This window comes from Chamaea fasciata, unplaced genomic scaffold (assembly GCF_029207755.1).
Source record: "Chamaea fasciata isolate MVZ Bird 193981 ecotype frontalis unplaced genomic scaffold, bChaFas1.0.hap1 SCAF_4, whole genome shotgun sequence".
Lineage (NCBI taxonomy): Eukaryota > Metazoa > Chordata > Aves > Passeriformes > Sylviidae > Chamaea > Chamaea fasciata.
In genome coordinates this window covers 55,385,854-55,406,656 of record NW_027094089.1, presented here as the reverse complement: position 1 = coordinate 55,406,656, position 20,803 = coordinate 55,385,854, and the positions used below count along the sequence as shown (strand labels likewise).

The 20,803-nt window shown below is 35.8% G+C and overlaps 1 protein-coding gene across 1 annotated transcript in view; it reads right to left on the bottom strand.

Moving 5' to 3' along the window:
• Positions 1-11,132: 11,132 nt before the first annotated feature.
• The window catches only part of SPTLC1 (serine palmitoyltransferase long chain base subunit 1), a 31,621-nt gene continuing 21,950 nt past the window's right edge, over positions 11,133-20,803 (bottom strand). Inside the window, exons 10-15 of the mRNA XM_066181634.1 lie at positions 19,860-19,955; positions 19,478-19,574; positions 17,927-17,981; positions 16,235-16,352; positions 15,312-15,385; positions 11,133-14,798 (exon numbers count right to left, since the gene is read on the bottom strand). Of these exons, the coding sequence (XP_066037731.1) occupies positions 14,705-14,798; positions 15,312-15,385; positions 16,235-16,352; positions 17,927-17,981; positions 19,478-19,574; positions 19,860-19,955 (534 nt within the window). The 3' untranslated portion in view covers positions 11,133-14,704. The remainder of the gene's footprint in view (positions 14,799-15,311; positions 15,386-16,234; positions 16,353-17,926; positions 17,982-19,477; positions 19,575-19,859; positions 19,956-20,803) is intronic.

Here is a 20,803-nt window from a genome sequence, read left to right as displayed (position 1 = left end):
TCTTCTGCAAATGTCGAGGTGGCACCTCCAAGCTAAAAAAAGACTTTGGAATTTTTGGAGATGCCCTCAGACCATTTCCAGAATTTTTCAATTCCAATGTATAATTTTACACACACAAATTTTATACAGTACATCTATTACCCCAGGCAATAAAATTCCCACAAAAAAATTTAGCCAAAACAGAAATATTTTCCTCATCTACACTATTACTGAGTTATTGCTACACTCTTGGAAATTTAACTTTTTCTGTTTATTTTAGTTACAACTTCAATATTTTAAATAAAATGAAAGAAGCCACTGGTGTTAAGAATTCCAGAGAAAAGCCTAATCAAAAAACTCCTGTCTTTAGCATTGATAACAGCCAAAGAACTGTGATGTTTAAGGCTTTAAAGTTAGCCTTCCTATTACCTACAGTAAACTCCATGGCCTTTATTTTGTTTATTTAGTGGTATGTAAGGTTGGGGTGACTTCTGGGATGACTTGAAGCCTACAACTTTTTCAGTTATCTTTAGCATTTGTGGGAATCACATACATTGATCAGTGTCAAAAAAAAAACCTCTAAAAGTATTAACCTCTAAAATTAGAAGGCACATTTAAAGACAGATTTCTATCTGCATTGTACATGACTATGAGAGATTTTGATTTCATCTACACTCAGCAGGGGTGCCCAGTATTCAAACCATGTGGTATCTGCTTGGTATGCAGGGCATAAATACTGCTGCTGTCAGCATTCGCTTTAAAATCTGATGCAATATATTACAAAGAAGATTTGAACAATCGTAACTAAAATTTGTTGGGAAGACTTGAAACAAAGGTTTGAATGAAGTTGAAAACTTATGGAAACAATAAAATCTGAAATGTTATAAAATGAAACTTAGTATCCACATGGGAGCTATTCTACAACCTTCTTTGCAAATTTTAATCAGACATGTCTAACAGAAATAATAGAACAAACTTCTATATAAACAAAAACCTTCCAATAAAGGATTAAATATTGCAGTTTACATGTTTTAGAATTACCATATATGGGAATACTTGGTGCAATCTTATGGCACTAATCTTGGAGAAAAATGCACAGCCAACAGTTTCAGTAAAATAGTTTCCAATACATATCTGTTTATCTGGTCATTTTTCACTATTTTCCACTGTGAAATCTATATTTACATTGACATTCACACAACGTAATTCTAACAGCTTTATTCCATCTACCTTTATTGAGTCTTCTTAAACCTTATGAGACTCTTCTGTCCAAAATACATACACTGACAACCATAACCACCACAACCTGCCAAATTTAAATTTATTTAAAGTTTTACTATCAACATTGCTCTAATTTGATATTTAGACAGGTCTGTCAGAAATCATGAAGCAGTTCAGATTAAGCAGTTCTTTCCAAAAGAAATCTAAAGGTGTACTATAAATTACACAGCAGACACAGGACTTGAAAATAGAGATCTGTGTCATAACAAATATTTTATACTATGTAACTTATTGGTCCAGATGTTTTAAAAATCCTAGGAAAACAATATATGCAAGACAAAATTAAAGAAGCTGTGTTAACAACTTTTTAGAGATGAAAAATCCATGGGGACATTGAACAACATTTTACAGAAATTGTGACAATAAGAGAAATAGAACCTCCATCTCTGATCAGCATATTAAAACATATACCACTTTGACATTCAATCTGTGCTTCAGAAGACTAGTCTTCATGTACACACACACAAAAAAATCCTTCCTTTTCCACTCGAGTAGGGAAGTCTTCTCTCCAAGCTTCAGTTGCATTAATTTTAACATATTGAGGGTTAAAAGTCATGTGGAAGCATAAGGGAACACCTAAATATACAGCATACAATGTTTCCAAACATGGAAAGAACTCCAAGAAGGATATTTGAGATAGTAAAATATATTTTACATTATTTACAGTGATATTAAGTAAAGGAAATCAGATCAGCACTGCAGAATTTGACTAATAAAAATGTTGTTTTGCACATTTAAGATTGTCAATAATTAGGAAGCAGAAAGGATACCCTTAACTGAGGTAGTTATCTCTCTTATAGGTGTTTCGTAGTCTGCCGTAGACAGTAATCTGATAAGTTTCTAGGCAGACAGACCTGGATCCAGTATGATTAGTCATTCATTAACTGTGCTCAGAAGTATTCTAGTATCAGATTAAGACTAGACTTTACAGCCAACTATTGATATGCACTTGATTCTGCTTTGAAACAGATTACAGGGCCTTTTGAGAGCCTTTCCAATATAATTTTTATAAAAACAGCAAGATGGGTTTTATTGTTAATATATTAAAAAGCATAAAATCACTCTATGACCACACTGAAATGCTAAATTCTACCAACAAAAAAGTGTTTTTCCCTGACATAAACAAACACTGAAGAATCAAGGTTTGTTTATGAAGATGAATACAAGGAAGTTGAATCTGAACTAACAACAACCATTATTTATATTTCATCATTACATGTCACTATCAAGTATAGATTCTATCACAAATCATGAAAATAACTTTTAAGGGACATGTTAGCCCAATTATTCTGATGGCAGAAGAAAAATGTATCTGAATTTTGCTTTTGTCACTTTTCCACTTCTTCTTTTTGGCTTCAACACAGCCAATTCTATTTGCCAAGTTTGTGACATATCCCTATGGACACATCCACAAAAGGAGTAACTCAAAACAGAGAACTCAAATACTTTCTTCACTTTAACCAATGGCAAAGATTCTACAGAAACTTGTCCACTTCAGGTCTCAACTCTTTCCCTTCCATTTATATGGATTATTTATTATTTCTTAAAGTAAAAGATGGCTTATTAAAAAGTAATGATAGTGCAATAATAAGAAAACAACAATGTAGTAACAGTAAAGTCAGCTGCTCTATTCACTGCTCCATTCTCATCATAGGAAGCCAGCTTCCATAACATAAAAGGACTGGCCAGGTGTGGGAATTTTGGGCCTTCTTTTAAGAATTATTTTTCCTGCCTACTGTGTATCTAGACTACTGATGTAATATAGCAAACATTTATTTTTGTGTTAGACAGATAAATGATGGTATTAGAGCACAAAGTTTCTTAAAGAGCAATGTTATAGGGACTTCACTGACCACAAAGCACAGACCATCTGTCAGACATGGCACCAGAATGCAGAGGTTATGTATTTCTAGCATTAGCTTTCTATTCTTTTTGATTACCTATCAACGCACCACCATATGGTAAGAAAGATATCCAAATTCTTCTTGCTGTAAGACATTATCTGCAAAAGCAGTCAGGCAATTTGATGATATAGTCTCCATAAGCAGCAATTACTATCTAGAACTACAATCCAGTCAAATTCTACAGACAATTAAAATTTTTATTATATGAACACAGTATTCCTAAAGATGTTAATTACACCTCATCACAGTTACCCATTTTGCACCAGTAACACACTTCCTCTCATTTCCTTGCTTTGATGGACCTATGTCAGTTTTATCCCTAATACATGACAGCTTGTATTTCAGTACTTCACTGCTTATTCTGATGGCCAGAATAAATCATCTAGAGCTAACTATTTTACTGATATTTGAGATGCCATTTCAAAGTCTATTAAGTATTTCAGAATAATAGTTTGATGAGCCTGAGCAGAAAGTTCAGACACGAAGGATTTACATCCAATGGGATTCTGAGGGTATGCGGAGTGGTGTGTGGGTACTGGTTAAATTTCCAACTTTCCAGTACTCCACACTCACATAATACACATTTCTAAACACTACCATCCAACACAAATCCCTAAGTATAGTATTGGGCACATATTGGCTAATAACGTGATCTGCATATTCCTCAATCCTGCCATAATTTCCTATTTACAATTATAGACCTTGTTTCAAATCCAGGCCCTCAGAAGATGGGACAATAGTGGTAGAAGTTGTTCTTTAGTTTTTTTTGAATCACAAGAACTGTGAAAAGACTACAATTGAAGCCATAGTTTGGGTATAAATAATGACTCAGACAACTGTTTTTTATTTTCATTTTTGTTTTCACTGACTGAGAATGTAAATTGGACTTTAGTGCTATTGTGCTTTGTTCTCCCTCTCTGTGAAAAAATGTGTTCTGCATTAAATTGCATGGATAAACTCAAACAGCTCCAAATATCACCCTTCAGCTTTTGTATAACACAAGAGCCAAGAAAAGATAGAGAATGTGCTTTTATGACCAACAGATGGTGTAATTGGTATCATAGATGTTTTTATGTCAGGGAGTTGTAGGTTCAGTCTCCATCTGGAGCCTTCTCAGATCTGATGTGTAGCTCAATGATTAAAGAAGCTATACTGGGCCATAGACACAACCACCTGCCAGAGGGTAAAAGAATTGCTTTCTTGATCTAGCTGTACAGTTGCCTCCCATATTACTTTTCAAGCCAACCACTGCAGCAGTTAATAACAACAGGACTGCACAAAATATTCATCACCAATTTGCTCCTATCCTATTTCTCAGGATCTTTTGACAAATCTCGTGAAGTAAGTCTTTTCTTGCTTACCAGAGTGAAAAGCTATTCTAACTCAGGATGATAAATAATTGCAAAAGACCCACAGAAAAGGAAACAAGTAGTCTGGATAAACCTTGAGAGATTCAGCATTGCACAGTTGGCCAAGAGGGTTCACACCTCCCAGTCAGAATTAGGCACGCTTGTACTCTGATGGTAAAATGCAACGTCAATGCTCAGCACGTTGAGTCTTAGCTACATTTTATGGATTAGGATCAGAATACTAAAAAATGCTTTAATCCTACAGTATTAGGTTTGTATATGGTTTACCTCGCAAAAGGGTGTACACACATACCAAACACAGCAATTTATGTACACAATGAGATAAACAGTTTACTTCTTTTATGGGGTGAGTATCAGCAGTAATAAATGCACATAAGCAGTGAAACTGCTTCACTGGAAATGAATACTGTCACTTCCATGAAGCAGGGATTCTGCATACTCAGAATTATTACACAGTGCACCAAACTTGCCTGCCATAACTCATGATTTAGCTGCTCTCTGTAGAACTGGTGCCAACCTGGCTAATACTGGAAACAAGCAAAATATTTGTCTAATTAAAAACCACCTTGCAAATTACTAGTTTCATGAAGTTCTGCCACAAAGAATCCTATGACTCTTCACAAACTCTGGATAGCAGTACCCCTGTGCTAGACAGAAACCCATCCAGGATCAAAATTTTAAACAAAATGACACTAGCATGAGTAAAATGATTTCATTTATCACATTTCATGTGCTTACACATAAAAGAACAATAAAGTTAAACTCTTTCAGAATGTAAAAATATTCCCTTGTATTCTGTGTTAAGGATTCTCTCATTCTAATGATAAACTTGGTCCATATTAGTACTTTAAAATAAGCTTTAACACAAATTAAAAACAAGTATTAAATAGACATGTATATGTTCAAAATTTAAACACAATACCTATTATTTTAATTGATTATAAATACAAAGAAAATAATGTGATCTCACTGCAAGCTTTACAATTTCTCTTCCTGTATATGACTGAACAGACAGACTGCTAGATCACTGTAATCACTTAATAAAAACTTGTCTGGCAAACTTACGTTACGAGGTCAAGTTTCAGTATCACAAATTTCAGCAGTTGATAATATGCAAGATTATGTGTTTCTTTTTGCAGATCCCTAAACAAAATTTACATATATATGTGTCTTCAAAAAAGCAGCTACAGGTGAAATTTAACTGCATTTTCTTCAATGCTAAACATATATTTGCATGAGGTGTCATTCACATGATACAGCTTTGCTGGTATAAGAAAAATTGGAGATGCAGTAAGAGGGGGGAAAAACTGTATTTTCTCTTTCATACCACAAAAATATGCATTTCTACTTCTTTTTACTTACCACAAGCAGTGAAATATTTTCCTATAACACAAAAAACATATTCTTTCTGCTGCAGAGCACTCTTCCTAATAGGCTATGCTACAGAAGGATAACAATTGCCACTTCAAAGTAATAATATATATTTCCATTCCAGTCACCTCTATGTAGCTGAGACATTTCAAGTAGAGGCAGGATTTATAAAAATGAGTAAATTTAACTGATCAAAATATCTATACTTGCTACTGAGCATATTGCTTAGACATTTGAGTGCAGACAAGTGGGAAACATCATCAACATAATCATACAGCAGCTGAAAAACCAAGCTTGTTAATTTAAATACTTCTATGTGAATTCATGTAGCCTGTCCTCATGGGTACATTATGTCCTCTTCTTCCACTTATCTCCTCAAATCCATCAATACTCCTTTTAAGGGATGATAGACAAACACACAACACTGTGTACTAGCAGTTGAGATTCTTCTGAGACTACTCTTGTTCACTCAAAGTAATGGGCTCTGTCAGTCAGTCCCTTCACAATCACCAAGTAAGATATTCAAATGTTAAACAGCTTGGACATTGTGCAAGTTTCATGCTGCTCAAGAACATTTCCACAATAAACTACACCAAAGGCAAATGTTTTGCTGCCATTTTATCACCCATTACAAATGAAAACTTCATCCATGAGTTAGATCACTAAATATTTCTTCTGTCCTGCTGGCTGCACAAAGAATCTCTTTGGCTAAAGCTGAACTTCTAGGGTTTTTCTATTTCAAATCCTGCCATTTGATATACCTTTATCTCTGGTCAAAACTATTAGGTGGTTAAGGAGAGGGTTTTTGTCTACCTGTTTTCAACAGCTTTTGTGGGGTTACACCAGGCTGATAACTGGTTGCTACTGGGGCTCCTCAAGGTTCCACCTTAGGCTCAGCTCTCTTCAGTATCTCCATGAAGGGCTTGCATTCAGAACTCAGACACTAAGTCTGCCAGCGGAAGGAGCTGTCAACTCCCTCGAAGGTAGAGAGGCCCAGCAGAGACCTTGACAAATCAGAGGACTGGGCAATCACCAACTGTTTGGCGTTTAACAAGGAAAGGTGCTGGATTCCGCTCCAGGGACAGGTCAACCCTGGATGTACAAACTGGGGAACAGGATGCTAGAAAATAGTGTCACAGAAAGGGACCTGGGGGTCCTTGCTGAGGGCAAGTTGAATGTAAGTCAGCAGTGCCCTGGCAGCCTGGAGGGCCAGCCATATCCTGTGGGGCATCAGGCACAGCATCACCAGCCGTGCAAGGGAGGGGACTGTCCTGCTCTGCTTAGTCTCACCTCAAGTGCTGGCAGCAGTTTTGGGGGTCACAATATAAAAAGAAGTAATGGAGAAGGTGAAGAAAGCAGAAGCCATAAAAAGAGCAGCTAAGGTCACTTGGTCTGTTCAGCCTGGAGGAGACTGAAGGGAGACCTCACTGCAGTCTACAACTTCCTTGTAAGTGGAAGAGCAGGGGCAGGCACTGAGTTCATCTCTGTAGTGACCAGTGACAGGACCCAAGGGAATGGCCTGAAATTGAGTGGTGAAGTTTAGGCTGGGTATTAGGAAAAGGTTCTAAGAGGGTGGCTGGGGAACAGACTCCCCAGGGAAGGGGTCACAGTACCAGCCTGACAAGAGTTCAAAAAGTATTTGGGCAACACTCTCACACATATGGTGTGATTCTTAGGGCTGTCCTGTGCAGAGCAAGGAGCTGGACTTAGATGATCTTTGTTGGTCTTGTTCAACTCAGAATATTCTGCGATTTTGCAATCTCTTTTATTAGCCCAGCATAAAAAAATGTATTTATAGACAAATATATGAATATTTAATAAATTCCCCTTGACATCACACACCAAATTCTTCCCTCAGGTTGCAAAACATATATGTAACTTCACTCATTTGCTAGTTTCTTTGTGATGCAGTTGCATCTAATTTTGTTGTGAAGACTATTTTATCCTGCAGTTTCTGATTATGTGACAATTTGCAGTACAAGCTCACCATTCTCCAATGTACATTGTTACTACCTAGCCTTTGAAGAGACCAACAGTGGGTGAGCAAGAATTCTGGAGACAGAACTGCTAACTTCTAACAATTGATTAGTCTCATTACTAATGATAACAAGGATCCTGCTACTTCCTTCATTGCGGCTCTACTGCATCACCTTGCAGTCAACTTACTACTCTTAACCAGCATCTAATGAGTACTTGTGTATTGTGTTCATACTGAAGGCTCCTCAAATACTACTGAATTCCACCTTTATAAAAAACACCATCTTCCACCATCTTCACATCATAGTATTCAAAAAAAGTTTTCATTTTTGACCTGTAACTGCAGCATATCTGACAATGCAGCTGTGATATTTTACCCACACTTAAACTCTGTGGTTTCAAATTGGAAAACATTTTAAAATGGAAAAGCTGGCCTTCTGTACCTAGAGGTAATCATTGACACCTTGAGTATTTGTTTTCACACACCTCAACTTACACTTAACCAGTGTACGTTATTCACCAGTACTATGCACCATGGAAACAGGTCATTATATTTTCATCAGCATCATCAAATAAATAAAATTAATTTGTACCATCATATAAAAGCGAACACTCATTACCTGTGTAATTTTCAAGCATCTAGCAATGCATTTAGTGTCGGTGTCTGTACTGAAAAATGAAGGAAAAAAAGCAGGAAGATAACAGGAAAACAAACTACAGGAAATAGCAAAAGCTTCAAGAAACAAGAAAGCAACCTATTCAAAATTCTAATATTTTAAAATCCTTAAACATTTTTAAATTCTTATTCTCAAAACAGCAATCAAGGTTAAGCAGTTTTTAAAGTTGAGCAGTTAATGTACTTCAAATTTGTTTATTAAAAATTTAATAAGCAAATTTTAGTAAAACTATTGTGCCTGGTTCTTTTATCCACAAGAAAGTCAGGAAATTTATTCTTGCAAATGCAGATTACTGTTTAGTAGTGATTATTTTATGCAGCCTCTCTTTGAAAATCTAAACATGGATAAAAAATGGACCTATAGTATTTCACCAATAAAATATTCTTTCAGAACTGTCATAGATAGGAATTTTATTATCACTGAATATTCCTTACTCTCAGCTATTTTAAGGGCCACTTAATACTCCCACATCTTAAGCCTAAAGGTTGCATACAAAGGTAAAGGAGTATTGTTGCCTGTCTAGATTCTGTAACTTAAGTTCACATTCAGTCTTGACATTAAGGCAAAATTTTAGTCCGTAGAAACATGATACACAGAACTGAGGTGTTTTTTTAAAAAAAATATCATGCTGGACAAAGTTAAAACAAAAAAATATTGCATTTGATCTTTCATCCATTAACTGTTGAGAACAGCCATTTCTTTACCTCATTATGTGAAAGAACAAAAAAAGGCCCAAACCACTAAAAATAATGAGAGGAATTCAAAATCACCACTCAGGTTATCATGAAGTCATGGCATTCCATTACCTTCTTTTATCCTCTCAGTCATCAGCCTAACTTGCACTTATGGTAAGGCACAGAGTTTAAATTCTTGCTCATGCACTCTCTCAACACCTACTGTGACATTGGTAATGAACAATGGGCTTGTTCCAAACAAAATCCAATTTTAGTTAGACCAAATGTGAAAAATTATTTCCACTTCCTGTCCTGAGTTACAGAACTACAGAATCTCAGAACAGGCCAAGCTGGAAGGGGACTCAAAAGGTCATCTGGTCTAACTTCTTCTGAGAAAGGAAGCCTAGATGAAATTATTCAGCACCCTGTCCACCTGCATCTTGAAAATCTCCCATAATCCGTGAGGAGGTTGTTTTCTAGTGATTGACCATTCTCCTTATTGTAAAAAAGTTATGTCAAGATGAAACCTTACCCCATGCAACTTGTACATATCAGGTTCCATGTTCCTCACCTTGAGAAACCAGGTCTACTGGGGGTTGGTGGGGTCTATCTGTCAGACAACCAGGACAGCATCTTCACTCATTAACTTCACAACTTGTAAAGAGCTGTGCCAAGGGAGGTTCAGGTTGCGTATCAGCAAGAATTTCTTCATGAAAAGGGTTGTCAAACATTGGAACAGACTGCTCAGGGAGGTGGTGGAGTCATCATCCCTGGAGGCATTCAAGAAATGACTGGAAGTGGCTCTTAATGCAATGGTCTAGTTGACGTGGTGTTTGGTCAAAGGATGTACTTGATCTCAGAAGTTCTTCTCCAACCTTAGTGATTCTATGCTATTGTACTGCCCGTGTAATCTGTGGATGCCCCGTCCCTGGCACTGTTCAAGGCCAGGATGAATGGGGGCTGGAGCAACCTGGTCTAGTGGAAGGTACCGCTGCTCATGGCAGTTGGTACTAAATGATCTTCAAGGTCCCTTTCAACCCAATGCATTTTATGATTCTACTGCCTCTTCTATTCTTCATGTGGCTTATTATGAATAGAGCTTCTGCCATCTTTGTAAGCACCGTGTAAGAATTGGAAAATTGCCCTTAAGTTTTTCTTTCTTCACAAGGCATGTTCTCCAGCTCCTTGGTCATCTTCACGGTTCTCCTTTGGACCTCTCCCCAATCTGTCCCTGTCCTCCTTGAATTGTGGATACCAGAACAGGAGCACAGTCTGACAAATGCTGATTAGAGTGAGACAATCACTTATTTTTGGCCTACATAAAATATAAGTTAAACAGTGGATTAAACAGGTATTTCCAGTTCTACTTAAGCTACTCCTTTGACTCCAATACTCACTGGTTTTTGCCAGCTCTGAATCCTCTGTTGCAAAATCCAACTTGGTTATACAAACAGCATACTGAACTAAGTGGCAACACCTCTAATAGAACAGGAAGATAGAGAAATCTTATCCATAAAATCTGGTAGGCAAAACTGCAGTATTTTATTCTGTAAAGGTGTCTCAAAGCTGGGGCAGATGTCATCTGGACTCATGTTTGTTGATACACCAGAAATTCTATTCTGAGTCACAACAAAACTGTATCTGGCCCAGTGTCTAGCTTCCAGCAAGTGTGTGCTACCAAAGTATTAGAAATTGGACATGTAGAAACGGTCCTTTGCTGATAAATACTCTTCAGCAGATTTAGTAGCTTCTGTGACTTCTACTACACGTATTTTGTAATTACCTAGTACACAATGGACAGGAAACCAAAACCAGGAAAACCTATCAACAGCAAGGCAAAGTAAGTCCATTACCTTACTACCATGAAACTGCGAAAGAACATAAAAACACAAGCAGAAATGTTATCCAGACATTTCCTTTTATTAGGACACTGAAACAGTTTAATGTACAAATGCTTTGTGTTGTAAATATTTCATCTGTTTAGGCAGCATTTACAGCTCTGTACATTTACATGTACACTTCTCTAGTCATCTTAGGATGCAAAACACTTTGGCAGTAGCAACTTCATAGATCAGTGAATGCCAACACTGCACAACCCTGTTTAAAATAATGAAGTCCAGATGGAGTGACAGAAAGGAGACAGTACACCATTCTGTGCATTGCCTGGGTTCATATTTCAAAAGTGAAAAAAAATAAAATCAAAGTTATTCAGCCATACGTCTCTTTCTCTCTTAATACCCTCCTTATACATTTCACCTCCCATCCAAAAGTAATGATTACTATAATAATAGAAAAGGCATCTGTAGTTTTTTGTATAAAAACATTAAACTACACAAATAGCAATCAATTATTTTTAAACATTAAAGGAAAATAAATCTCTTTGTTTAAAACAGGAATATATTTATCACGTAGACATGTTTCTTCAAGATAAAATATTTTAAAAGTATTAATTCTTTCCAGCCCATCCCAGTCCTCATATATGGTAAAAAATTGGTTTCATCAAGACAATTTCAATAAATGGCCAACTTCTTACAGTTAAAATGTTCTCCTTCTCAACTACCAGATATTAATAGTAAATTTAAGAAAAATAACTATTTTTTGATCACTATTTAAAATACTGGATTATGCACTTAGTTGAAACTCTGTTCCTACTATGTGGCAAAACTAATTACATAAATTAATTGAAACAAAATTTGTTTTCAAAAGATACTTTGGAATTTGGGATAAGGTCCTTGTGTCTGATTCATGTCACAGTATCCTACTTTATAGCTTTACACTGAGCTCGTCTCATGCCCACATCTGAAGAAATGGATGGAAAAATAACAATTCATCCAAATATAACTACAAAGCAACTAATACATATTTGTTCATATATTTATCAGCCAAGAGCACTAGGCAGTTAAGCACCTTAACAGGCTTCTGATTTTTCAAATGTCAGAAGCTTAATCAGAATCATCTGCTGTCTCCCTAACCCCAATCAACATTCTTCCCCAGAGCGACCCATTTCTTCATCTGCTTGCCAAGGCAGAGACATTTATCAAAACAGTCAAAATTAAGAGGAGCCAGACATGCTTAAACTGACCAGGGATATGCCTCTCCACCAGTTACATCTCATAAGTGTCTTAATTTCTCACGGAGACCATGCATATAACCTGTCAGTAAAACACATATTAGAAGAGCACTTCAGCTGCTATCAACCAAGGTATTCACTTTACTGCGATCTAAATGCTTCTTTCCTATTTAATGGTAAACAGTAACAAAGGACAAAGGCAGTTTTACCAATGTTTTAATGGTGGATATGTGTTTGGCAAATGAATCTGATTATGGCATCTTTTAGTGACATTTTTGAACTTTTATTTTGTCAGAAGCACTTAGCTTTGAAATTGCTAGAAATTCCACTCTGCTTCTTGCTACTTTAGTTGTCATCACTTCATTTAAAAGCAAAAATACCCAACAAAATAAGAACAAAAATAACAACACAAATCTATGTATCTAAAAATTATTGGTAGTTCTCTAAGTACAACAAAAATTCCACTCCATTTTCAGACAACCTAAAATAAAATGAGAGAATTAAATATAGATTCTGCAACCTAGGATTTCAATGCCAATGTTTATTTGCTTACGTTCCCAGGTTCATCTTAACTCCAAAACCATTTAATATGCTGCACTGGAATCAAAGTACCTCATTTGTTCCAAGTTTATACATCAAAGGCTTGACTTCACTCGAATTTGCAGGTTTCAATTATGCAGTCAAAAATGGCTCAAAACTCGAAGTAGAGTAGTAACATTTAATTTCCATTTCTTGCAGTCTGTGAGGGTCTTCAAGATGACTACTCGGCACTTCAGTTCCAGTCTGTAAAATGGGAGTCAGTTTCATTCTGCACATTTTTTTTCCACTTCTAAACTGTTGGCTTCTCACTGGCTTTTACTCACAGTTAACAGGGAAAACATAAATGTCAGTGTAATAGAGATATTCTTTCACATTGGGATGAAAGTTTTACTACATTGAACAGATAATGATTCGGCTATTTCAAAATGTTAAGCAACGATCACAAAAGTGCCCCAACACAACTTAAGATGTTCTACCTGAATGTACACAGCTGAAAAGTTATGAAAGCCAGCATAGAAATAGTCTCTATGAACTGGAGGCAACATAGACTATGCTCACCTAATGCAGAGTATTTAACAATATACGGTCAACCATGTTACAAAATCCATTTGTGTAAGTAAAAATTTGAATTAAACATGATTAACTTTATATTTAACAATTATGTTTCTCAAAAATAGTCCTGTAATCCTTGTAGTAGCAACCAAAAAGGCACATAACTGAAATCGTGAAATAAAAAGCTGTACTTTTTGTTTTATAAAAAGGTTCCTCACCAGTTTCCTGATTGAAGTGTCCGTATATGTGATGTCCATCTGTGCTTAAAATCCAGACAGCACAACCTCCAAACATTACTTTCAAGTTACTTGGGAATTTTATGTGCACAGGCTGAGTTGTGTTTCAGTAGTACTTGTACCATCTAAACTCCCAGTAGCTACTGTGAGTCTTCCCTTCTAAGGTATAGATGTTTACAGAAAAAACTAAGCACACATCCTTTTTGTGCTTTAGAGTAGTTTGACTAAGCTAGTATTTAGCTGATGTTTCAAAACATTGGTTCATTTTCCATGTTGCCTATTATTCCTCTTCAAGACTGGTACAAAGCTTCCTTATCTGAACATACTACACTGGAATTACATCAGTTCCACAATTCAGAGCTTTGAATTTAGATATTTTAAAGTTAACAATACGAAAAACCTCACCCGTAATATCAAACATGCATATAATTACATATGGAATGCAAAAAGCAAATAATATTTGATATGAATTTACTGTCTGGCCAGGCTTTCTTAAAACCCGGCTGCCAAAAATGGTTAGAGAAAGATATATAAAGAAAAAGAATTGAAGGTTCCCCCTCCTATAATACAGTAATAAATGACATAATATAGCACAAAATTATATCTTAATGTGTTATCCTTTTGACAGTGTTAGGAACAGTGTATTTTCATTTAGGTGGGCAGGGATAATTCTTTGAAATTTAGTAGAAGTTCCCATGTTCTGAGAAAATGGAGAGAAAACAACACATTTCACATGGTTTGCGGTGAAAACTGAATGTTTATACATATTTCTGAGAATGTTTAGGGTTTGAGAAAATAAATTTGAAACTTTTTATACTTATTTATAAGAGAGTCATGAATGCAATAGTGATATCCCCATTTTAAGTAATGCTAGTAAATGGCAGAGTTTGACTTGGAACAACACTGTGCCATTCACCAACTCGAAAATTCAGCATTCTTCCCCTCACTGCATTTATAGCACTCTAGAACAATTTTGTTAGTCAGGTTTCAATGTGGAAGAATCTGGAAGTCACCATACAGTGTAAAACACTTATCCTGATAATGTGGGGAAAGAGGAATCCAAAAATAGCAGTCTAATTCAACACAGACTGTGCAGCTTCCTTGAGAAGTGATGCAGCTTTGTCCAGTTCTTGTTCTGTTTGTTCCACTGTTATCACTACTCGAATACTAGAAAAAGAAAACCAGAACACACAGAGTAAACTTTATTCCTAGCCTTCAGCTTTAGAATTGTTTTGTACTAACTCTAACACATTGAGATCACTATCTGTAGGGAAATTATTACAAATTCAAATTCAACCAGAAACAAGACAAATGACTAAACAGATATGGTCAAACTACTTTTTGCCCCTGCTCTGCCACCCCACCATATACACTGCAGAAATATGTTATCTTTTTTACCTATAGAAGTGCAGCTCATGGAAATGTGCCTGCTAACAAGTTACATGCTGATCCTCAAGATACAGGTAGTTTTGATACAGTTATTTCATGGTACTACCAATCTGGAACAGTCACTGAAAATATACTTCAAAAATGTAGCCTCTCCCATTTTTCCAAGAACCAACTATTCAATCCAGTCTACTGAACAAATTGTATTTGTTGACAAATTTCCATCATTATATGGAAAAGAGATGGAGAGCCATAGCCAAAAAAAATCAAGTAATACATTAACTTTCTGCTAACCTGGGTGGAGGAAGACATTTTTCTTCTTTCTCCAGATAGCGAGCCTGTGTTAACGCAATACCACTATTCATGCACTACAAATAAAGAAAATGCAGCAGTCAACCTGGGAACTTCTGATTGCATATCCTTTTGATCACCAAATACATATAACTAACTTTTATTAATGTGGTGTCAAGATAAATGCAAGTTTTCTCCCAAATGGACATTGCAAAGGTTGTGCAAAATCATCTCCAATTTCAATACAGCTTTAACACATAAAACAGCTTAGGGTGTAGTGTCTTTAGTTTGCACCTCCATGTAATCAGGCAAACCAACCATATTTATCAGGCAATTAAATCATATTTAAACATGTTTTCAAGGAAATTAACTTCAGAATTTCTTTTTGTTGCGTAGTCTTGTTTACCTGTCACCTGATATATAAAGCTTCCCATCAACCCTCACATCTTCATGTGGGACAAAAAGAACCAATGCACATTGAAGAAGGGAAAAATACTACACATAGAATATGAAATTGTTCACACATAAAAAAAAGCAAATTCACAGACTCAAAGAAGCAAGGGTTGACCTTAAATGGTTAAAATGCACCTCCAGAATACTCCCCTTATTAACATTATAAAAGTTGTCTAAGCAATAGTTTTATATGCAGATTTGAGCATTAAAATAAGTAACAGGAAATAACTATTTCCTGAAGTAAATACTCTAATGTGTATTTTTTACATCCAGAGCTACAGACCTAACTATAGGAAGCAAGAAATGGTTAGAAGATGGTCTTTAATAGAGATGCATAATCAACAAAGAAACTAAGTTTCTTGCAGCATTCTTGCAAGATATTTCAACAAGTTACCCAAAAAGCCTCCCTACCCTTCCTTCATTATTAACATTCAAGGGCAATGATATATTTTAATGACTGTGGGGACACTTACATAATCCACAACTCTTTTAAGTAACTTCACATCATTTTCTCGAGATCCACAGCTCTCCTCCAACTGTAAGTGCAATGCTGGAGAAAAAGATTCTCCCACTACTTTTAAACCTGAAATCCTAAAACAAATAAAAAACCCTTGATGTACATCCTACTTGAAGACATGTGTTGAATTTCTAGATAACAAGTGTTTTTCCTTTCTAGGTGGTGAGTGAGAAAAGATGGATACTTCATTTTACCGATACTAATGCAGACAAAACATATGTGCATTTCATCTTGCGTTACATAAAGATAACAAAGTTATTAAGCATATGTCTTTTCTAAGGAGTTTCAGGAAGTTTGTACTGCGATAGTTACTCATCCTTTTCCAAAAAGGATTTATAGTTCAGAAATTTTAAAAGAATCCTTATGAAGATGTAAGAGAAATGTCTGTGTTAGGCCTGTAAGTTGCTGATAAAAACCCAGCTAGCTAGGTCAAGTCACCTTTTTATCACTTAAGGGATAAAAAAGAACAACAGTTTTGCTGGGGGGGTTTACAAGATTTGGCAAGATTTATTATTTTAAATTATTTCCTGTAGAAACTCTTTACAGCATCATCTGTCACTTAGTCAGAAGCTCCTCTAAAATGAGTTATGTGACTATAATTGTTCCCTCATCTGTACGTAGAAACAGTTGTTAACTAGCTTTAACTGGCTAGAATTTGACAGAATGACTGACATCTGATTGTCATTGTCCTGACACATCACACACATTTAGGACTGAGTTATTCTCATCCAAAAATCTGTATTCAATATCTGAGCAAGACCTCTGGTCCCCAAAATTAACAGGTCACATAAATGCATATCAATTATCAGGTCTAATTTTGATTTCTAGACTTTGATAAGCTTGCCTAATACACATTTTAAAAAGATCAGGCTCATACTGAAACTATATCAATCATGCATTAGAGATTTGTATCAGTGTTTTTTAAAGTTATTAATATCTGTATAATGCAACAAAAATCGAGGGAGAATAATTGTAAAATACAACTGCACAATTACTGCACATTAAATGGCTGTTGAATATCACAGTAATTTCTGCATCCTTTTAATATCAAAATCAAAACCTGACAGATATAAAAGCAGTTAGTCAGTATTGACTTCTTTTGAATCAGCATAGTGTTAGGAAATTTTAAACCTCATTTTCAGATAAATTCTAGCATTTTTCTCTGTGCCTCCAGAACAACAGGTACGTTATTACTATTTTAACATTCAAGTCAAATACGTAGGAATATTGTATTCAAGGTGATTGAAAGGTGTGTTCTCTGAAAGAGCATCTGCTAAGCTTCATACCAAATGTTTTTATTTAGATAATTTTCAAAATGTTCATCAACACTTTGTCACTGAGAGCTATCACACTCCCCTAAAGCTTTTAATGTGTAAGAGATTGCAAACTTCCTCAATAGCCTTAGGATATAATCTCATTTCAAAACCTGTAAAGGATTTAAAAAACTTGAACTCCTTCTAATAGTATAACAGAGACAGTTGGGAAAGACTAAGTTTTCTCCTTTAATACATACATAATTGAGTGTACATATTCCAGTCTAAGCAACTGTAAAACCAGAAACAGATTTGGGCAAGAAGAGTTTCTTTAAAGTTGGTACTATGAAGGCGTAGCCAAATAAAAGCTAAAAAGCCCCAAACCTCACACTTACCCCTGTAAAGCTTTGTGAATCTGTTCACATTTAGTCCGGAGAGTCTGAAAAATGTCTACACACAAAGAACAACAGCAAAACAAAACAACACAAAAAAACCAAAAACAAAACAGAAAAAGGTTTAGATTTCCTGCTTCTACTTTACATTTCTCCAAGACTTCAAATACAGCATTTGGAATCAAACTAAGGTATGTATATCCATTGAACTAATAAGTGTCTTCACTACTACTCTTAATGTTCCCAATCCCTATTTCTGCCAAGAAAATGACAAGCTTTTAAGTCTTGACAAATGCACTACTTCCCTTTATCTCATTACTCCAGCTGCATATGGAGCTGCTGCTCTTCATGACCATATGGAAGGGATGACATATACACCTTGTAATGGGACTGAAATAGCAGGTCCAATTTATAAATATCCATAAATATCTATTGCCATGCAGACTCTGCTCATTGCAGACTCCATTCCCCAGTTCACTGCAGACTGTTAAAGAGAAAACTGACTCCTGGATCTGCAAACCACAGCTCTTTTCCTTGGTGAAGGCTAACCCTCCACTGCACCCAACAGTCCTGTAACTTACTCTTAATTTTTTCTTGATTCTATTTCACTTCAGACAATTGGGCATGGGCTATTTAGTGATTTTTATTTATTTGTCACAAATCAAATACTGTATCTTTCCAGATGTCCTCCAATCTGTTGATGCAAATGAAGGTTAAAACCAAATTTACACAATTTCACAGTTTGGCCAATTTTGTCCTCATGTGCCTCTTAGCCCTTTCACTTCCTAAAAGAACAACCAAAAAATTCTTTCCCAGGTGTTCTAGTGGCTGGGATTTGGCACTGATGTGCCCTGGGCTCAATTCCCGGTCAACTGACTGGGCTCAATTCCCCATCAGCAAAAAGATTTTTCAAGACCAGGTTGGATGGAGCTCCTGATCTAGGTGCCCCTGCCATTGACAAGGGTATTGGAACTACATGATTTTTAAAGACTTTTCTAGAGCACAAACTTCTGTTCGCCAACTTTATACAAATGCCCTGTATCTGGTCTGCAAATCCCAGGCAGTTTGCTCCCTGATCATTCCTGAAATTCTTACCTGAATGCTTAATTAGAGAAGGAAAAAAAACCCTAATTATATAGTGTAAGTGGAAAGGAGAGGGTTACTCTGTCCTGAGGAAATGTATTACCATTTGTTTCTATTTAACTTTCTCTTCCTTCATTTGTGCTGAAGGAATATGATTTTAAGGAAGAGGCATATCACAGATCTAAACAGAAGAATAAAAATTTCTTATTTGCTTTTTAAAAACCATCTGTATCCCTCTTAGCCTCAAATAACTTGCTTATTTTTAGCTGGAAGATGGTCGGGGATGGAAACGTTGAATAAGAAAAGCAGAATGGGAAATACCATGAAAAAAACATGCATGTAAAATTAACTAGCAAAAAAAATAAAGTGGACATCAGAGTTAAAAGGTGAGGAATCAAAGTAGGGAGAAGCCCTAGTTATCAGTGTAGGGTGAAGAAAGACTAAAAGATAGTATTTTCCTGAATTAAGTACCTGGATTATCTTCCATAATATTCAGAGCCTCAATAGCAGCAGCAGCTAACAAAGGAGGTAGGGAGGCGGAAAAGCAATACCCTTGACCAGACAATCGCTATGGGAGAAAAGGGGAAAAAAAATTCTATAGTAATGTAGACAGTGTTTTAAAGGTGAATTCATGTATATATTAAAACCTCTCCTCCATACGTACAGGTACATCTAAGGATTTAAAAGTAGGTCTCCGATTCATCTACAATCTTTCACATGAACTAGACAGTTTCTGTGTAGAATCAAACACTGCATAATCAACTATATCATATTTGCAAATTCATATTAATAATTAATTCTCACATATAAGTAACTAATAGTGCCAGACTATTTAAAAAGAGATCTGTCTTACCTGATGGTCAATAATAAAAGATCTTCCACAGCAAAATCCACCAATAGAGGCCAGTGAATTTTCCATGTTTGCACTAATAAGATCTATATCATCAATCTGCCAGTTAAATAAACAAATTATTAAGATGCTTTGGATTGCATCAGGACTATAAGTTAATCTATTAAAGATACATCTTGTTTCATATTATCATGAATACTAGAGAAGATTCACCGAGTTATGACATAATAAAATGAAAGTACAACTGAAATAATAATTTTAAGCAAACAGAAAGGATCTTTGAGAAACTGAGGTTTATGGATCTGTAAATAAATTGCATATGATCTCTCTCTTCCAGGTGCTGCAATGTGAAGAACACAAACAGATAAAAAATTATTTAGATGCTAGTGACAATTCCACAATGCACTCAGTGCAGCACTGCCCTTTAAGAGTATGAGTAGCCCCACTGTAGTCAGTAGGAGGTAGAATGTGATTAAAACTTAAGCATAAACCTAATTAAATAGTCTGAATATTCGAGACACAATTGTCTTATTTCCCTTGCTAGTTGCAAATATTTTCTTTTGCCAGGCTACTAAAGATTTTGTCTCTAAATTAATTTAATGTAAAAGTCAATTTATTAGAAAGGAAGTAAACATAGAAGTCAGCTAATGAGATAGCAGTTGGCATATATCACAGTAACACTGTGACCTTTTCTAAATTAATTTTCTCTTTTTCGTGTTTGGTATTAAGTGAAAAAAAACAGGATAAAGGGGAAGACGAAATGAATTCCCTGAATTTGTTATTACACTTCCAAGCTGAATTCAGACATTGTCAGAATGCAGTGAGAGATACTCCACACTGAAATACTAGCCAACAAAAAGCACTTCTTCCTTGCCCTCAGCCCAGGGGACTGTGGTAGTAAGCAGCTGCAAAGATACCATTTTGGATTTCCAAAGTACTCCTCAGCT